Here is a 16,329-nt window from a genome sequence, read left to right as displayed (position 1 = left end):
TGACCTCGTGATCTGCTCTCCTCGGCTTCCCAAAGTGCCGGGATTACAGGCATGAGACACTGCACCTGACAAGTTTTATTCATTTTTAAAGTGTGGACTTTTAGTTTATGACTACTAGCATTGTCATTATTATTATTGTTGTTGTTTTCAGCCTGCAGATAACTCTTATCTGACCCCTAGCTGATTTGACTAGGAAAGCAACGGGGACATCTTCATCTAAATCTTTGCCTACTTTAGATAAGTGACCTCAGCACAGTTTCTTGGCCATCAAAGGACTATAAGTTAGCAACTTGTATTATATCTTACACCAGTGGGACAAGAGGCTTCCCTGTTGTCCCTTTCTTTTAGCCTTGGTGACAATTTACAAAGATGAACACTTGAGCACCCTAGATGCTTATAGACCCAAGCTAGTACATGCAAATGGTTATTACATCTACACTGAGAGGCGGATATTAAATTGGTAAAGTGTATCAAACTAGCTTTTTAAAAAAGTCTTTATTAAGGTTCTTGAGTGGAGTTATTTCTTTGTTATTTTAGGTCAGCTCTCATGCTTGCTGTATACTATGACTCACCAGGTATTGTCAATATCCTTCTTAAGCAAAATATTGATGTCTTCGCTCAAGACATGTGTGGACGAGATGCAGAAGATTACGCTATTTCTCATCATTTCACAAAGTAAGTGTTTATGTTAAAAGGCCAGTTAATGCTAAATTGAAGTTTAAAATAATTGCAACTACTCCATCTTATACATTAGGTGAGAGTTCATAGTTTGGTTCAGATAGTTTGAAATAGCGAAGAGTTAGTCTACCTTTTAGCCAGAAATCAAGCAGAAGTCTAGATTAGTTAGAAGTAGAGTGTGAGATTTTTTCTGGATTTTTGAGACCTTTATCCCTAGGGATCTCAATGTTACTCATTTTATTCTAAGTATAATCCCCATGCATGGGATAAAAAGAGCCATGTCTTTGATTTCTTTTCTTTTCCTTTTTTTTTTTTTTTTTTTGTAGAGACAAGGTCTCGCTCTGTTGCCCTGGCTGGTCTTGAACTTTTGAGGTCAAGTAATCCCCCTGCCTCGGCCTCTGAAAGTGCTAGCCACCATGCCTGGCCTGACTTTTCTAATTAGTTATTGAGTCTTGTAATGTCCAGTTTAACAGAAAATCTTGTATTGTCCCCTGGGGCTCTCTCCTGTGTCTTCCTTCTTTGAATTTTCCAAGAAGCTAAGGGGTTTCCTAAGTCCAAGGAAGGCAATCTTTCTTTACAAGTCAGAAGAAGGGGAAAAAAGGCCATTCTAAGCATTCTGTTGTTTCCATGGACTCACTTGCTGTATTATTGCCATTATAACCGGTCCTGCAATCTGATAATGATTGACCTTTGCCACCAGGATGCCTTCAGTGATTCAGACCCCTCAGTTTTCATGGTGATTCATATATAGAGGTCAAAGCTACGGTGTTTATTAGTTTACGTACTTGTGCTCAGTCATTGTTCCCAGCACCCTGCTCTGGCAGCTAGGCCTCCTAGCTTTATCCACACAAATACTGAGCAAGTTGATGCTCACCCTACACTAAAAACCTTATTTGGAGCCCACGTCTTAGCTAGACTTTGCCTAGGCCTTCATGGTATGTTATCCTTTGAGAGCCATGTTTGTCTTTCCTTTAACCAATATTAGTTGGGATTGTTCTCAATAGTCAGGGATGTTCAAATAATGTTGCAGGAAGAGATCAGAGTTCCCTGTCTCTTTTGCTATCAGATCTGTACCTTGAGGCTTTTTTATATCCTGTGCAGCAGCTTTGGTTAGATAGCAGAATGTTCCATGTTATCTTTCCACTGAGTAGTGGGAACCAGCTTGCAGTTGGCCCCTCAAGTAATGTGTCTCTATAATCATGAAAATCTCCTGGGCAACTTGCAGCTCTTCCTCAAGTTTTCAATATATTTTAAAATTCTACCTCACTGGAAGCCATTCAATAAAATTCTCTGAATCTGAAGTAAGTGAGTTGGATTTAATAGAGCTAAGCCTCATCCATGACTCATGAGTATCCATGTATCAAACAGGGCTTTGTACTTATTTCAACAGCACATATTTTAAAATTGGATTAATACAGAGCAGATAAGCATGGCTACTGCCTAGGGATGGCACACAAATTCAGAAAACATTCCATATTTTGCATAGTCCCAGGAAGGCCATTTGACTATTTGTTGAGTAGCTCCAAGGAAGCAGTGTGAGCAAAACCAAAACAGGTGACACGCAATATTGAAATTGTGATTATCGCTATGAAACTATTGATGTATGGTGATCTCTGAAATGGGAACAGAGCTGAGTAATAAGGGGATGTTACATGTTGTTAGTACATGTCTTGGAAATGAGAAAATGTCAACTTGCATTTCCTTCATGGAACTGAAAAACAATCAAAGCAGGGTTTTGTCTTGTCTGTTAGTTGGAGAGGACCATGGAGATCCAGCAGCCAAGCACAGATCTGCTGGCTCAGAGTTTGAGAAGGTAGAGAAGGAGTGGTAGTTGTCCAAGCCAGGTTTTGACACCTATTAGTTTTCTGCCCTTGGTGTGATTGATGAGCTCAGTGATGAGCTCACTAAATTTATATATATAGAAATTTAGTAATAAGTTATGAATTAGGTAAAATGCCCTGAATTACAAGCCACAATGAATACAAGTAATAACCAAAATTAGCACTTAATAACATTTTCTGAAAACTGCAACATTTGAATATTAGAACTTATAGAAAAACACACACCGAGCATTATTTGGGATTCCAAAATGGTTTCAGCAATAAAGTTCAAGAATAAATTATTCCATTGCTTTACTATTTCTCTGAACATTTAAACATGTAATCTCATTACATCTTCCAAACAACCTAGTGAAGTAAAGTAGCAGAATCCTTATTTTTTAGAAGAAACCATGGAGCCTAAGAGAAGCAACTTGTCTGAAGACAAAATACCTACAGAGCGAGGTATTTTGGTTACAGAGCGAGGACTTACTCTGAGTGCAGGACACTTTGTATGATATCCAGCTAACTAGAGTTCATTTACTGAGCTGTGCTTCCTCCATTTATGAGTACTTCACTTTCTTTTCTTCTTTAATTATAAGCTTAATAAGCTTGTAAGGTTTACAAATTTGAAGTGTATGGGACATTAAAATTCTGATATTAGGTCTGATATTGCCTGAAAGTGTTTTGGAATTTAATATGTTTGGTAAATATTTTTTATTTCAGTATAAAAATAGCAATTTTATTTATTACTTTTGTATACGTAGAATTCAACAACAAATTTTGGAACATAAAAAGAAGATACTTAAAAAGGGGAAATCAGGTAAGACTTCTGATTGTGAATTTCTTACTTCTCTTGGTGGTCCTACTCTTGATAAGAAAATACAAAGTAAGATGTAAGATTAAGGTAGTTTCAGTCAAAAAAGACCAGTTTAAAAATATGTGTAAATTGAATGTGTATATATGTATATACATATGTAAATTAATTTTTAAAATTTAACTTCTTTAGTTTGAAATTCAGATTTATTTAAGAAGGTAGTTGTAGCTAATTTATAATCTCAAACATTATTGTCTGAAAACATTCATTTATTTAATTATGATCCCTAAAATCCTATATAATATTTTTGCATAAATAAGAAAAAAGATTTTTAAGTTAGTATGTTGTATGTTTCCTCTATAGTCACATTATAACAAATTGGACTTGTTATACAAATGGATCTTTGATTTCATTTTTATAATAAATTATTTATATTTAGTAAACAAATAACTACAGTTGACCCATGAATAATGTGGGGGTGAGGGACTCTGATCCCTGTGCAGTTGAAAATCTGAGTATAACTTTTGATTCCTTCACCTTAGCTACTAATAGCCCACAATTGACTGGAAGCCTTCCTGATAACATAAACAGTTGATGAACACCTATTTTGTTTGTGCTGCATTATTATATACTGTGTTCGTACAATAAAATAAGCTAGAGAAATGAAGCTGTTAGAAAGGAAATCATCAGGAAAAACATATTGACTTTTCATAAAGCATAAGTAGTCCTGACAAAGGTCTTCATGATCTTCAGGTTGATTAGGCTGAGGAGGAAGAGGAGAGGTGGATCTTGCTGTCTCTCTGTTGCAGAGGCAGAAGAAAATCTGCATATAAGTGAATCCCTGCAGTTGAAACCCTTGCTGTTGAAGGGTGAACTGTATTACATATTGATTTGTGTCACTAAGAAAGTAACTATCTTTAGAACCAGGAACTCAGCAATCCCTTTCCGGTACCATAAATAAATGGCAATAAGAACTGTAGAACTGAACCAGTGTGCACCCATACAAATAGGAGATTATTTTTTGAAGACAGCTACTGAGCACAGAAGACGGAAAAGCAATTCCTTTGTGAGGAGCACAAGTTATATTACATATTCGTACACAAGCAAAATGATTTTATCTGTCATAGTTTACATACATACACATACACACGTGCACATGTGCACACACGTGTGCCCACAGACACAAAGTTAAAAGTCCTGCTGATTCTTAATGACCAAATCCAACTGTTCACAGAGAGCGGTGGATAATGCATCCTTCTGTTTGGATGCAATTCTTTTGACTTTTTGACTTGTTTTGTGATGAACTGCCTTTAATGGGTTTAAATCATGTTTTTAGTTTTATGAGAAATGAAGAAAAAGATTAGAAGCAAGTAAACAGGAACTCTATGGTCAGTAGTAGACTATAATAGTATATTCAATAGTCATATGTTTTTCTCCAGTTATACAATTTACTTGAATGATGCACAATTAATCAATTATTATTATCATAGGGGATGGGGTCTCTCTATGTTGCCTAGGCTAGAATACAGTGTCTATTCATTGGTGCAATCATAGCTCACCGTAGCCTTGAACTCCTGGGCTCAAGCAGTCCTCCTACCTCATCCTCCTGAGTAGCTGGGACTACAGTTTTGTGTGGTTACATCTGGCCTGATACACAATTATTTATTTGTTTATTTATTTTTAATACAGGGTCTCCCTCTGTTGTCAGTACTGGTGTGCAGTGGTGCCATCTTGGCTCACTGCAACTTCTGCTTGCTGGCCTTAAATGATCCTTTCACCTTAGCCTCCCAAGTAGCTGGGACTACAGGCATGCACTACCACACTTGGCTAATTTTCTTTTTAAGGGTTTTTGTTTGTTTGTTTGTTTAATAGATGAGGTCTCACTATATTGCCGAGGCCGGTCTGGAACTTCTGGGCTCAAGTGATCCTCCTGCCTCAACCTCCCAAAATGCTCGGATTTACAAGTGTGAGCCACTGCACCTGGCCTTCAAAATTATTATAAAAAGGAATGAAGCCCAGTTGAGTTGCAGAAAATTGACCACTTTTTCATTTTTGTTTCTAGAAACATTCATATTGTAGAACATATTGTCAATCACCCAGATTCTCTATTTTTTATTCGGATAAAAGAGGATTGCTGCTTATTTCACGTTATTTTCTGACATTATTTTTTCATTTATTCCTTCTATGGCTTTATTCAATTGGATAGATATAGAAATACAAGAATCTCCAAGTCAAATATCAAGGCAAAAAAAGAAAAGAAAAACAGATTAGGTAAAGTTATTCTGTGAAATAACCATCTGATTACAGTTACACGTATCATATCAACTTAATACAAATCTTACACAATGAATTTGTGTCAAGGTTTCCCAAGACCACCCCAGGTTTGGTGGTTCATTAGAAGGACTCACAGGACTCAGCAAATAGTCATACTCAGATCTTTAATTGATAACAAGGAAGGGGACAAGCAAAATTAGTAGAGGAAAAAGGTGCATGTGGTCAATTCTGGAGGAAACAAGGCACAAGCCTCCAGGAGTTCTGTCCTGTGGAGTTCCCGGGATCTGCTTAATTCTCCCAGGCTCACATTTTGACAACATATGTGCAGTGATGTCTACCAGTACCAGAGTCTCATTAGAGACTAAGTGCCCAAGTTTTTCTATGGAGGTTGCTCTCCCTCACATGTACCCAAATTCCAGACTCTTGCAAGGAAAGCAGCTGTTTAGAGTAATACACTGTTTCTATAAGCACTTTAGACACAGTGAGCCACTCTTCTCAGGGAATGGTGGAAACCCTCCCTTTTCCAATTTCCTAAACACCAGCCAAGGGCCAGCCTTGCATGCAGGCCTTTCTAAGGATGGCAGCCTCTTGCCTGCTATATGAAATCTTTTCTGCACAACACTTGTAACCCCAACTTAATTTTTGGTGTTGTTTTAAAATTTCATTTTAATAACATAATATTATAAGATAAGGTAACTTGGTACTAATTTCTGTTGTATGATCCATCTTAAGTTGCAGTGCTTGTTACTTTTTTGACTTTTGGTGATGAACAGCTATTTGTATATAAGTTACCATAGCAATGTTAGGTAATTATAATCTGTCCTATTTATCTCATTAACCTTTCAGTAAAATTGTTAAATTAAATAAGCAAAATAATTTCTGAGTTAAAATTAGAATAAAAATTGTCCTTTATTTTGATTACATGAATAGTCTAGTTTTCATATTGTGCTAAATCCCTGTTTAGAATTATGAAATAAGATAAAATATTCAATTATTTTTATCAATATTTTGTTACCTAAGCATGCAATTAAATTTATTTATTTTATATATTTTATATAGTTCAATTTGAGAAGTAATGACCGCATGTTGTTACTTTGGTCTTCAATGATCTCTAATTTTTAGGGTCACCGTGTCTTGCTTAAATATATCATAGTAACAGGTTCAGTGAATATCTTTATTTTTTATTTTATTTACTTATTTTTTTGAGACGGAGTTTTGCTCTTGTTGCCCAGGCTGCAGTGCAATGACACAATCTTGGCTCATTGCAACCTCCACCTCCCAGTTTCAAATGATTCTCCTGCCTCAGCCTCCTAGGTACCTGGAACTACAGGCATGCACAATCATGCCTGGCTAATTTTTTGTATTTAGTAGAGATGGGGTTTCACCATGTTAGTCAGGCTGGTCTCGAACTCCTGACCTCAGGTTATCCACCTACCTCGGCCTCTCAAAGTGCTGGGATTACAGGCATGAGCCACTGCCCCCAGCCATTTATTTATTTATTTATTTATTTAATTGTTGTTCTGGAGATCCTGGGATGCATAGACAGTGAATATCTTTTTGTTTTTTGAGATGGAGTCTCACTCTGTCTCCCAGGCTGCAGTGCAGTGGTGCGATCTCAGTTAACTGCAACCTCCGCCTTCTAGGCTCAAGCGATTCTCCTGCCTCAGCCTCCTGAGTAGCTGAAATTACAGGTGCCAGCCACCATGCCCAGCTAATTTTTGTATTTTTATTAGAGACGAGGTTTTGCCATGTTGGCCAGGCCGGTCTTGAACTCCTGACCTCAGGTGATCCACCCACCTTTGCCTCCCAAAGTGCTGAGATTATAGGCATGAGCCACTGAGCCCAGCTGAATATCTTTTTTAAATCAATAATCTTATTTCTTAGAGCAGTTTTAGGTTCACAGCAAAATTGAGAGGAAGGTACAGAGATTTCTCATATATCCCATGCCTCCCACACATGCATAGCCTCCCCCATTATTACTATTTTCCACCAGAGAGTGGTACATTTGTTACAAGTGATGAACTTACATTGACACATTATAATCATTCAAAGTTCATAGTTTACATCAGGCTTCACTCTTGATGCTGTACATTCTGTGAATTTGGACAAGTGTATAATGACATGACATGTATCTATTTCCTATGTTTTGCTGACTTCTGGTGATAGGGTGTTTTATTCTAAACTGAGCAGTTTGAACTGAAGAGCTAGAGAGGCTGTGTTGTTGTGTTATAACAAAATAAGTGCAGTAGCTCCCCCTTAACTGTGGGAGATACATTCCAAGACCCCCAGTGGATGCATGAAACCATGAATAGTACTGAATCACAAACCGTTTTTCCCTATACATACATATCTATGCTAAAGTTTAATTTATAAATTAAATTGAATCTGATGTTACCAGCAGATAGGGTGTGAGAATTGAATTGTGTCATCAGCAGGAATGATTGCTTGCTTGTTGGTGGGGAAAAACCCTCCACACATTTGGTCACAGAAGCCTTCTTTGTTGATGATTGTTGCTGTGGTGTGACAGCAGAGAAAAATGTGTCAAGCATGTCTTTCTGCACATATAGTGGATAAGGGGTACTACTGTATACTCTGTTTTAATGGCGCCTCATATTTTGGTCCAGAAATCATGCTCTTTGACACTGTTGACTCATCACACCTGTTCTGCTAACAATACCATTTTTACTCAACCTCATAGGGTTTGGCTAGGATGACTTGCATACTGCAGTTCACTTGTAGATACCAAATTTTAATGCATTTATTCTTCTTTGCATCTAATAAATACAAAGGGAAGAGTTCTTACTGCATTAATTACCTACCAATATGTATAACGAATGTTAATTCTAATAAGGTCCCAGGCATGCTCCCAAAGGAATGCTTTGTAACAAAGCATCAGTCTTATGCTTTAAAAAACCAAACCAAACCAAACCAAAAACAACAACAACAAAAAACAGGATCTAAAGCATACATACAAGTGTGCGCAATTTTTTTATGAAGGTAGAGTCTTACTATGTTTCCCAAGCTGGTCTCAAACTTCTGGGCTCCTCAAGTGATCCTCCTGCCTCAGCCTCCCAAGTAGTTTGGATTAGAGGGATGCATCACTGTGCATACTTATGCTTTTAATATTCTGTACATTTGTTATTGATTTAAAATGCATTTTACCTTTTTCTTTAATAGATGTTGGAAGTTCTGATGAATCTGCAGTCAGGTAGGATTTTATAGATTTAAAAAATTATGTTAACTAAGAAAATATAGATGGAAGAAACGAATATCTGTTGAGTGTTGTATTCTGGGCTAGACATCCTAATATGTTCTATGCATTTATCATCTCATAAAGCCATCACAACATCTGTGTTCCTATAACCTACTGTTTATTAAATAAACAACTCTGGATTAGAGCTGATTAATTGCCTCATGATCCCATAGTTAACAAAGTAGCTGGCCTACAGTTTGACCATCAGCCTGCCTGCCTTCCAAATCCTGTCTCTTGCTCCTCAGCATAGATTGACAGATATCTGTGCAGCCCTTGGATCAAGGTATAGGTCTGAATCAGATTAGTCAGATTGATTAATTTGATTAATGTCTAAATTAATGAGAGTTTAAATACCTTGAACTCTCATTTAAGTTTATCATTAGAATGTGGTTAGTCCAAGAGTTTGTCCTAATAAATTTGACAATTTCAGTGGTAACCAGTATCTTATTTTTACCATCAAAGGCTCTAGGGCAGATCTTACTTAGCTTTGGCCATAGGGGTGTAAATTTTACAAAAGCAAGTTTAGGCAAGTCTTAGAGACAAATTATTTGACTTCCCAGTTTGGTTTTCCATTTAGGCAAGTATTTCTGCTTACTTCCATAATACATTTTTTAGTCTTGTTGCTTTTTCCGTGACTTTTCTATAATCTTGCCTTCATTTTTTAAAACTTTCTTCTCTGCTTTTCTTGGTATTTCTTTTGTTCTATTATTTTTTCAAACTCTGCTGGCTATGTATTCTAAGTTTTTCTATAGACAGAATCAAGAGGACATAGAATTACAGAATTTTAAGGAATCTTGGAATGAATTAAAATACCTTCTAGTATTTTTACCTGTGTTGAACATTCTGGTCAAATGACTCTCTAGATAGAGAATGTGAGGCTCAAAGAGATTAGGATGCTTTTTTTTAGACATAGGAATTGGCAGAAATGAGATTTGAACTCATGTTAAAGCCCAGTACTCTTGCTTCTTTTTATATCCTATTGGCGTGTGTTTTAATAATACAAACGGGAGTGAGTCTGTGGGTAGAATGAGAATGGAATTAGCTGGTGAACCCAATGGAAGTAGATAAGAATGGAATGAGCAGGGGAAGTCCAAGTTTGAAGATAAACAACACTGGATTGGATAGGAGTACAGACTCTTCTATAAGAGATCAAAATACTGGGGTTTATGACAAGTTTGATAAAGATAAATTATAAAAATGAAGGGCACAAGATAGGAATTATCTACGAAGGCATGTTAAAATAGAAGGTTCAAGGGAGCTCTAAAAAGTTTGCTGCTTTTTTTTAAATCAAGGACTGACAAACTTGAAGATTTTTACTGAAAGATGCTAAAACATTTTGAGACACTGGGAGGAGCGTCTGCAGCAGATAGAAATGTGGTGTCATCTACTTCCATTCTGACTTACAAAGTGGTGGCTTAGAGCCCCTGGAGTACTAAGGGGCTGGAGATTGCTGAACTACATAGATCTGTGGCCCAGTACAGGTGTCTCCTCACCTCTGCCTCTTTTCCCGATTCACTGATGTCCTTCCCATGTCCATGTGGGCTGGTTCAGGGGCATGATTGGCTGGCAAATCAGTCATGGAGTTCAGTTGGGTAGTTGGTAGTGTGTCTAGCTGGGGGCAGGTGATGGAGACTCCAGTTAGCTTGTTTTTTCAGGAGCAGGGATATAGAGAGCTCCTACTCCTGGTCATTTGAGGCCATCCTTTCAGGAATCTGTGCTTTCATAGACTGAAGATTTAAAGATTGGAGACTTCTGTGGAGCCCTGCAGAAGTGGAATCTGGAAGTGGGAGCCCATAGGAAGACAGATACTTAGAGAGTACTTAGGGAAATAGAGGTACAACTACCAGGACTCTGTTTTTTTCTGGCAGTCTCTCTCCTTGGGTGTCTGAGTGCCTATGAAAAGTTTTAAGGGCTTGCTAGTTTATGTGGACCTGAATAAGGTAGGACCTATAGGGTGAAAATAATGGGATTTTATAATTGTTAATATTTCAATCTTTCTGGGAAAAGTATTCTCAATAAGAACATACACCTTTGTTATTTGACTTCTGTACATTTAGCTTTCATACATTTCAAATATTGTAGGGGTTTTCCTGTACTGATTTAGGGCAAAGGAAAGCAATAGGACCTTCCTAAGTGGGTTCCATGCTGAGGAATCAAGACTGCCATTTTGAAGTGATGCAGATTAGTCTTTTATCCAGAGACAGATCATGAAAAAGAGACAGTGGATCTTTCTACCTTGTTTTAGGTTATCAGTTTTCTTCCAGTTTAGGTAACAAAATTTATGTCATCCATTAATTGAATTTTAAGTTCAGCTTCAGGACAGATAATTTGTGAGGGCAAATCATTGTCATGCTCTGCCAATTTATTGACTGTCACTATTTGTTATAAAGCTCAAGGTTAGTTTTCATTGAATATTTTATAGATTTAGACAGGTGGAGGCAGAAATAGGTAACTAAAATCTATTTTTAGAACAGAGGACATATTTTAATTATATCAAGAATCACTATTTAATATATAGATTGCTGACCTTTCCCCAGATTATGGTTTCCTTTTTTGAGGGGGAAGCTGGATATAAACTGGCAGTTAAAAAAATTGTAAAGAAATCAACTTGCTCATTTTCGTTGTGTATTTTTGCTCTCAAGCATTTTCCATGAACTGCGTGTGGATTCATTGCCTGCATCGGATGACAAAGACTTGAATGTTGCTACTAAGGTAAAGTGGTCTCGTGTAAAATTAATTTTCTCACTCTGAATGTACTTTTGCATAGTATTTACTTTTCAAATTTAGCAGAGGTTTACCTATCATTGTTTTATGGTGGTAATGGAAAGTTGGTCAGAGAAAAACATACATATGGCTAGTTGATTCAAAAAATGTGTTTAACTTTGGTAACTAACAAAGATTGATAAGTACTGTGACAGGGTGGGAGCTGAAAAAAATGAACTGGAAAATTAGTAGTGACAGGAAAATCACATTAGGAAATGCTTTCTCCAATAGAGGAAATATGAAATTTGGTTAAGGTTTATTTGGATAAATACTAATACTTTGACTTTTAAATCATACGAGTGTGACTTTCTTAATATTTATGCCTGTATAAATCTTCAGTGGATCAAATTATTTGCAGTAATCATGGGATCCTCCTGGTGATTTTTAGTGGCAAAAATATTCAGCACATAGCATATAGCTTTTGTTCTTGGAAACTTATTATTTTGGTATCATATTGTTTTTACGAGAGATTGTTTTTCTACTTATATTATTGGTTCTGTAGTGAGACAAAAAAATTAAAAATTGTAGAAAAATAACTGAGTGTGGTGGTGTACACCTGTAGTCCCTGCTACTTGGGAATTTGAGGCAGGAAGATTGCGTGAACCCAGGAGTTTGAGAACAGCCTGGGCAACATCGTATCTGATTTAAAAATATAAATTGTAGAAATATAGAAATTTAAATTTATGTTCTCAAAATGTGTATTGCAAAGGAATTTTTGTGTGGTTTATGAGTTGTCCATGAAGAGTTTATATAAGGCACTTCATCTAATTGAATAACATGTATTTTGCTGCAAATAACCAGTTCTAGAAGCAGAGACTCTTAATACCAATGGATGGTAAGACTTTATCATCATAATTTTGTCATTGTAGTTTATTTAAAATATTTACTTCACCAGGCATGGAGACTCACCTGTAATCCCAGCAGTTTTGGAGGCCGAGGTCGGTAGATCACCTGAGGTCAGGAGTTCAAGATCAGCCTGGCCAACGTGGTGAAACCCTGTTTCTAAAAAAAACCAAAAACCAAACAAAACAAAACAAAAGCATAAAAATTAACCAGGCGTGATGGTGCATACCTGTAATCCCAGCTGCTCAGGAGGCCAAGGTGGGAGAATCGCTTGAACCCGGGAGGCAGAGGTTGCAGTGAGCCAAGATCGCACTATTGCACTCCAGCCTGGGTGATAGAGCAAGACTACATCTTAAAAAATAAAATAACCACTCAAAGTCTTCATATCATATTCTGAAATTTTGAATTTCAGAAGGTTTTCTATTTAGTTGTTTAAATAATCATTGGAAGCTCCTGCATACCATAAGCTACTGGAGGTCAGTAAACATATTTGTGTGTATCCTGGAGTACCTAGAATACAGTCTTCCATGTAAGAAGCATTTTACTTGTTGTTTTTTGAGGTGGCGTTTCACTCTGTCCCCCAGGCTGGAGGGCACTGGTGAGACCTTGGCTCACTCTGATCTCCATTTCCTGGGCTCAGGTGATCCTCACACCTCAGCCATCCCAGTAGTTGAAACAATAGAGCTATGTCACCATAGACCTGTGTCACCATGCTCAGCTGAGTTTTGTAGAGACAGGGTCTTGCCTTGTTGCCCAGGCTGGTCTTTAACTGTTGGGCTCAAGTGTTCTGCCTGCCTCAGCCTCTCAAAGTGCTGGGTTACAGGCATAAGACATTCAGCCTTAATAGTTGTTTAATCTGAATAAATAGACAAATGAATTTTTATATAATGGAATGTTATAAGTAATATAATAAACCTAATGTATCTAATAATTAAATATTGTATTTAAAATATTGCTTACATTGTATTTTTTAATATTTAAGGGTGTATAAGTTTTGATATGTTATGTTGAGAAATTATGCCATAATTAAAAAGGAAATAAAATAGAAATAGGTCATCAGTAGCAAAGAGGGTTACAATATATTTTCTAGTATCATTCAACTGGAATCTTAACATTGAGATTTTAGATTAACATTTCTTAAGCTTTTTATTAGCTCCAACTCATGTTCTATTAAATATACCTTTTCAAGCCATACATTACTCTTTATTATTATTATACTGTAAGTTCTAGGGTACATGTGCACAATGTGTGGGTTTGTTACATGTGTATACACGTGCCATGTTGGTGTGCTGCACCCATTAACTCATCATTTACATTAGGTATATCTCCTAATGCTATCCCTTCCCCCTTCCTCCACCCCACGACAGGCCCCAGTGTGTGATGTTCCCCATCCTGTGTCCAAGTGTTCTCATTATTCAATTTCCACCTATGAGTGAGAATATGTGGTGTTTGGTTTTCTGTCCTTGTGACAGTTTGCTCAGAATGATGGTTTCCAGCTTCATCCATGTCCCTACAAAGGACATGAACTCATCCTTTTTTATGGCCGCATAGTATTCCATGGTGTGTATGTGCCACATTGTCTTAATCCAGTCTATCATTGATGGAAATTTGGGTTGGTTCCAAATCTTTGCTATTGTAAATAGTGCCGCAATAAACATACGTGTGCATGTGTCTTTAAGCAGCATGATTTATAATCCTTTGGGTATATACCCAGTAATGGGATGGCTGGGTCAAATGGTATTTCTAGTTCTAGATCCTTGAGGAATCACCATACCGTCTTCCTCAAAGGATGAACTAGTTTACAGTCCCACCAACAGTGTAAAAGTACTCCTATTTCTCCACATCCTCTCCAGCACCTGTGGGTTCCTGACTTTTTAATGATCATCATTGTAACTGGTGTGAGATGGTATCTCATTGTGGTTTTGATTTGCATTTCTCTGATGGCCAGTGATGATGATCATTTTTTCATGTGTCTGCCATACATTACTCTTTAGAATTCTGGTGACCAATTTTTTTCTGGGTGGAAAGTTGATTGAAAGTTCTAGTTTTCTCTCTCTGTTATAATAATGTTCTTTCAGGTAGTGGTTGATGACCATATTTAGCTAATTGAATGTCTTATAGTAATAAACTCTATCACAGAAGTACTTACAAAAAACTAATTGTAGCATAAATATTAATTAATATTATCAGGGATATGAAAAAGCAAAAGGCTCTGTTATAGATCTATTTCCCCATGTACTTTATTGTACTTCATGTTGTTTCTTTTTTTTCTTGGTTTAAGCTCATATTTCATTGAGCAATAAGGCTTGTTTTTTGTTTGTATCTCTCTTTGTTCTCACATTTTAAATTGAAATTTTTGGGGAGTCAGGGTCTTGCTCTGTTGCCCAGGCTGCAGTGTAGTGGCATGATCTTGGCTCACTGCAGTATCCACCTCTCAGGCTCAAGTGATCCTCCCACATCAGCTTCCCAAGCAGCTGGGACTACAGGCACACACCATCATGCCTGACTCCTTTTGGTATTTTTTGAGTAGAGATGTGTTCTCATTATGTTGCCCAGGCTGGTCTCAAACTCCTGAACTCAAGCAATCCACCCACCTTGGCCTTGCAAAGGGCTGAGATTACAGGTGTGAGCCACCATGCCTGGGCAACATTGAGATTGATTTAAAGAAATTGATTAGGGCTGGGTGTGGTGGTGCACACTGCTTATCTCAACACTTTGGGAGGCAGAAGTGGAAGATTTACTTGAGCCCAGGAGTTTGAGACCAGCCTGGGCAGTTTAATGAGGCCTTGTCTCTACAAAGATAACAATAAAAACATTAGCATGGCATGATGGTACGCACCTGTAGTTCCAGCTATTCAGGAAGTTGAGGTGGGAAGATTGCTTGAGGTCAGGAGTTTGAGACCACAGTGAGCCATAATCAGGCCCCTGCATTCTAGCCCTGGGTTGACAGAGTGAGACCCAGTTTCATAAAAAGAGATTGATAAGAAACTCTTGATGCAACTCATTATAATTTTAAAATGGAAACTAATTCTTGATATTACCTTAGCAGTGTGTCCCCAAGAAAGTGTCAGAGCCTTTACCTGGACCTTCGCATGAAAAAGGAAACAGAATAGTCAATGGACAAGGAGAAGGTGAGAACCATAGTTTATTTAAAAAGTCATTTGATGGAGGCCGGGTGCGGTGGCTCACGCCTGTAATCCCAGCACTTTGGGAGGCCGAGGCGGGCGGCTCACGAGGTCAGGAGATCCAGACCATCCTGGATAACATGGTGAAACCCCATCTCTACTAAAAATACTAAAAACTAGCCAGGTGTTGTTGTGGGCGCCTGTAGTCGCAGCTACTCAGGAGGCTGAGGCAGGAGAATGGCTTGAACCTGGGAGGCGGAGCTTGCAGTGAGCAGAGATACCACCACTGCATTCCACCCTGGGCGACAGAGCGAGACTCCGTCTCAGAAAAAACAAAACAAAAAAAAGTCATTTGATGGAATGTTTCTTTGAAAATATGAGCACTAATAGAGTGTAATAGCTAAAGAAAGTGTCCTATTAACTGTATAATAAGTAAAGGAGAAGTGAAATGGTGATAAGTTGTGTCTCTAACCAAGAGTCAGCAGTTGATTCTATTGGGAGTACCACTAAAGGAGCTGAGTTGTGAGTTCCATTTTAAGATACTCTAAGACCTGAGGCAAGTCAGGAGAGAGGGAAGAGGAAATGAATAAAGAGAAAGAAAGAATGAGGAGAGCGGAGTGTACATGGAATAAATAAAAAAGCATATGCAGAGGTAAGTAATAGAGGATAGTAAAGGCAAATTGATCTGTAGAAGAAGGAAGAACATGGTGTTAGAAACAGGAAAGAAGATAAAGTGAGCTTCCAGTACCAAAATGTGTC

The 16,329-nt window shown here is 37.6% G+C and overlaps 1 protein-coding gene and 1 non-coding gene across 3 annotated transcripts in view; both read left to right on the top strand.

Annotated features, from left to right (window-relative positions):
* Nucleotides 1-16,329, top strand: part of LOC103784745 (putative ankyrin repeat domain-containing protein 20A2) — a 41,323-nt gene that overhangs the window by 8,746 nt on the left and 16,248 nt on the right. Inside the window, exons 5-9 of one of the 2 annotated variants that reach the window (XM_055091852.1) lie at nt 538-675; nt 3,263-3,318; nt 8,764-8,794; nt 11,482-11,551; nt 15,495-15,576. In XM_055091852.1, the coding sequence (XP_054947827.1) occupies nt 538-675; nt 3,263-3,318; nt 8,764-8,794; nt 11,482-11,551; nt 15,495-15,576 (377 nt within the window). Of the gene's footprint in view, nt 1-537; nt 676-3,262; nt 3,319-8,763; nt 8,795-11,481; nt 11,552-15,491; nt 15,577-16,329 lie in introns of both variants that reach the window. The other variant, XM_034951662.2, reaches the window with a different exon arrangement.
* On the top strand, nt 2,053-2,159 carry LOC117978687 (U6 spliceosomal RNA). The gene has a single exon (XR_004669375.1). It is a non-coding gene; the product is annotated as a U6 spliceosomal RNA (small nuclear RNA).

Source organism: Pan paniscus, chromosome 11 (genome assembly GCF_029289425.2).
Source record: "Pan paniscus chromosome 11, NHGRI_mPanPan1-v2.0_pri, whole genome shotgun sequence".
Lineage (NCBI taxonomy): Eukaryota > Metazoa > Chordata > Mammalia > Primates > Hominidae > Pan > Pan paniscus.
This window is presented reverse-complemented; position numbering and strand designations above follow the sequence as displayed.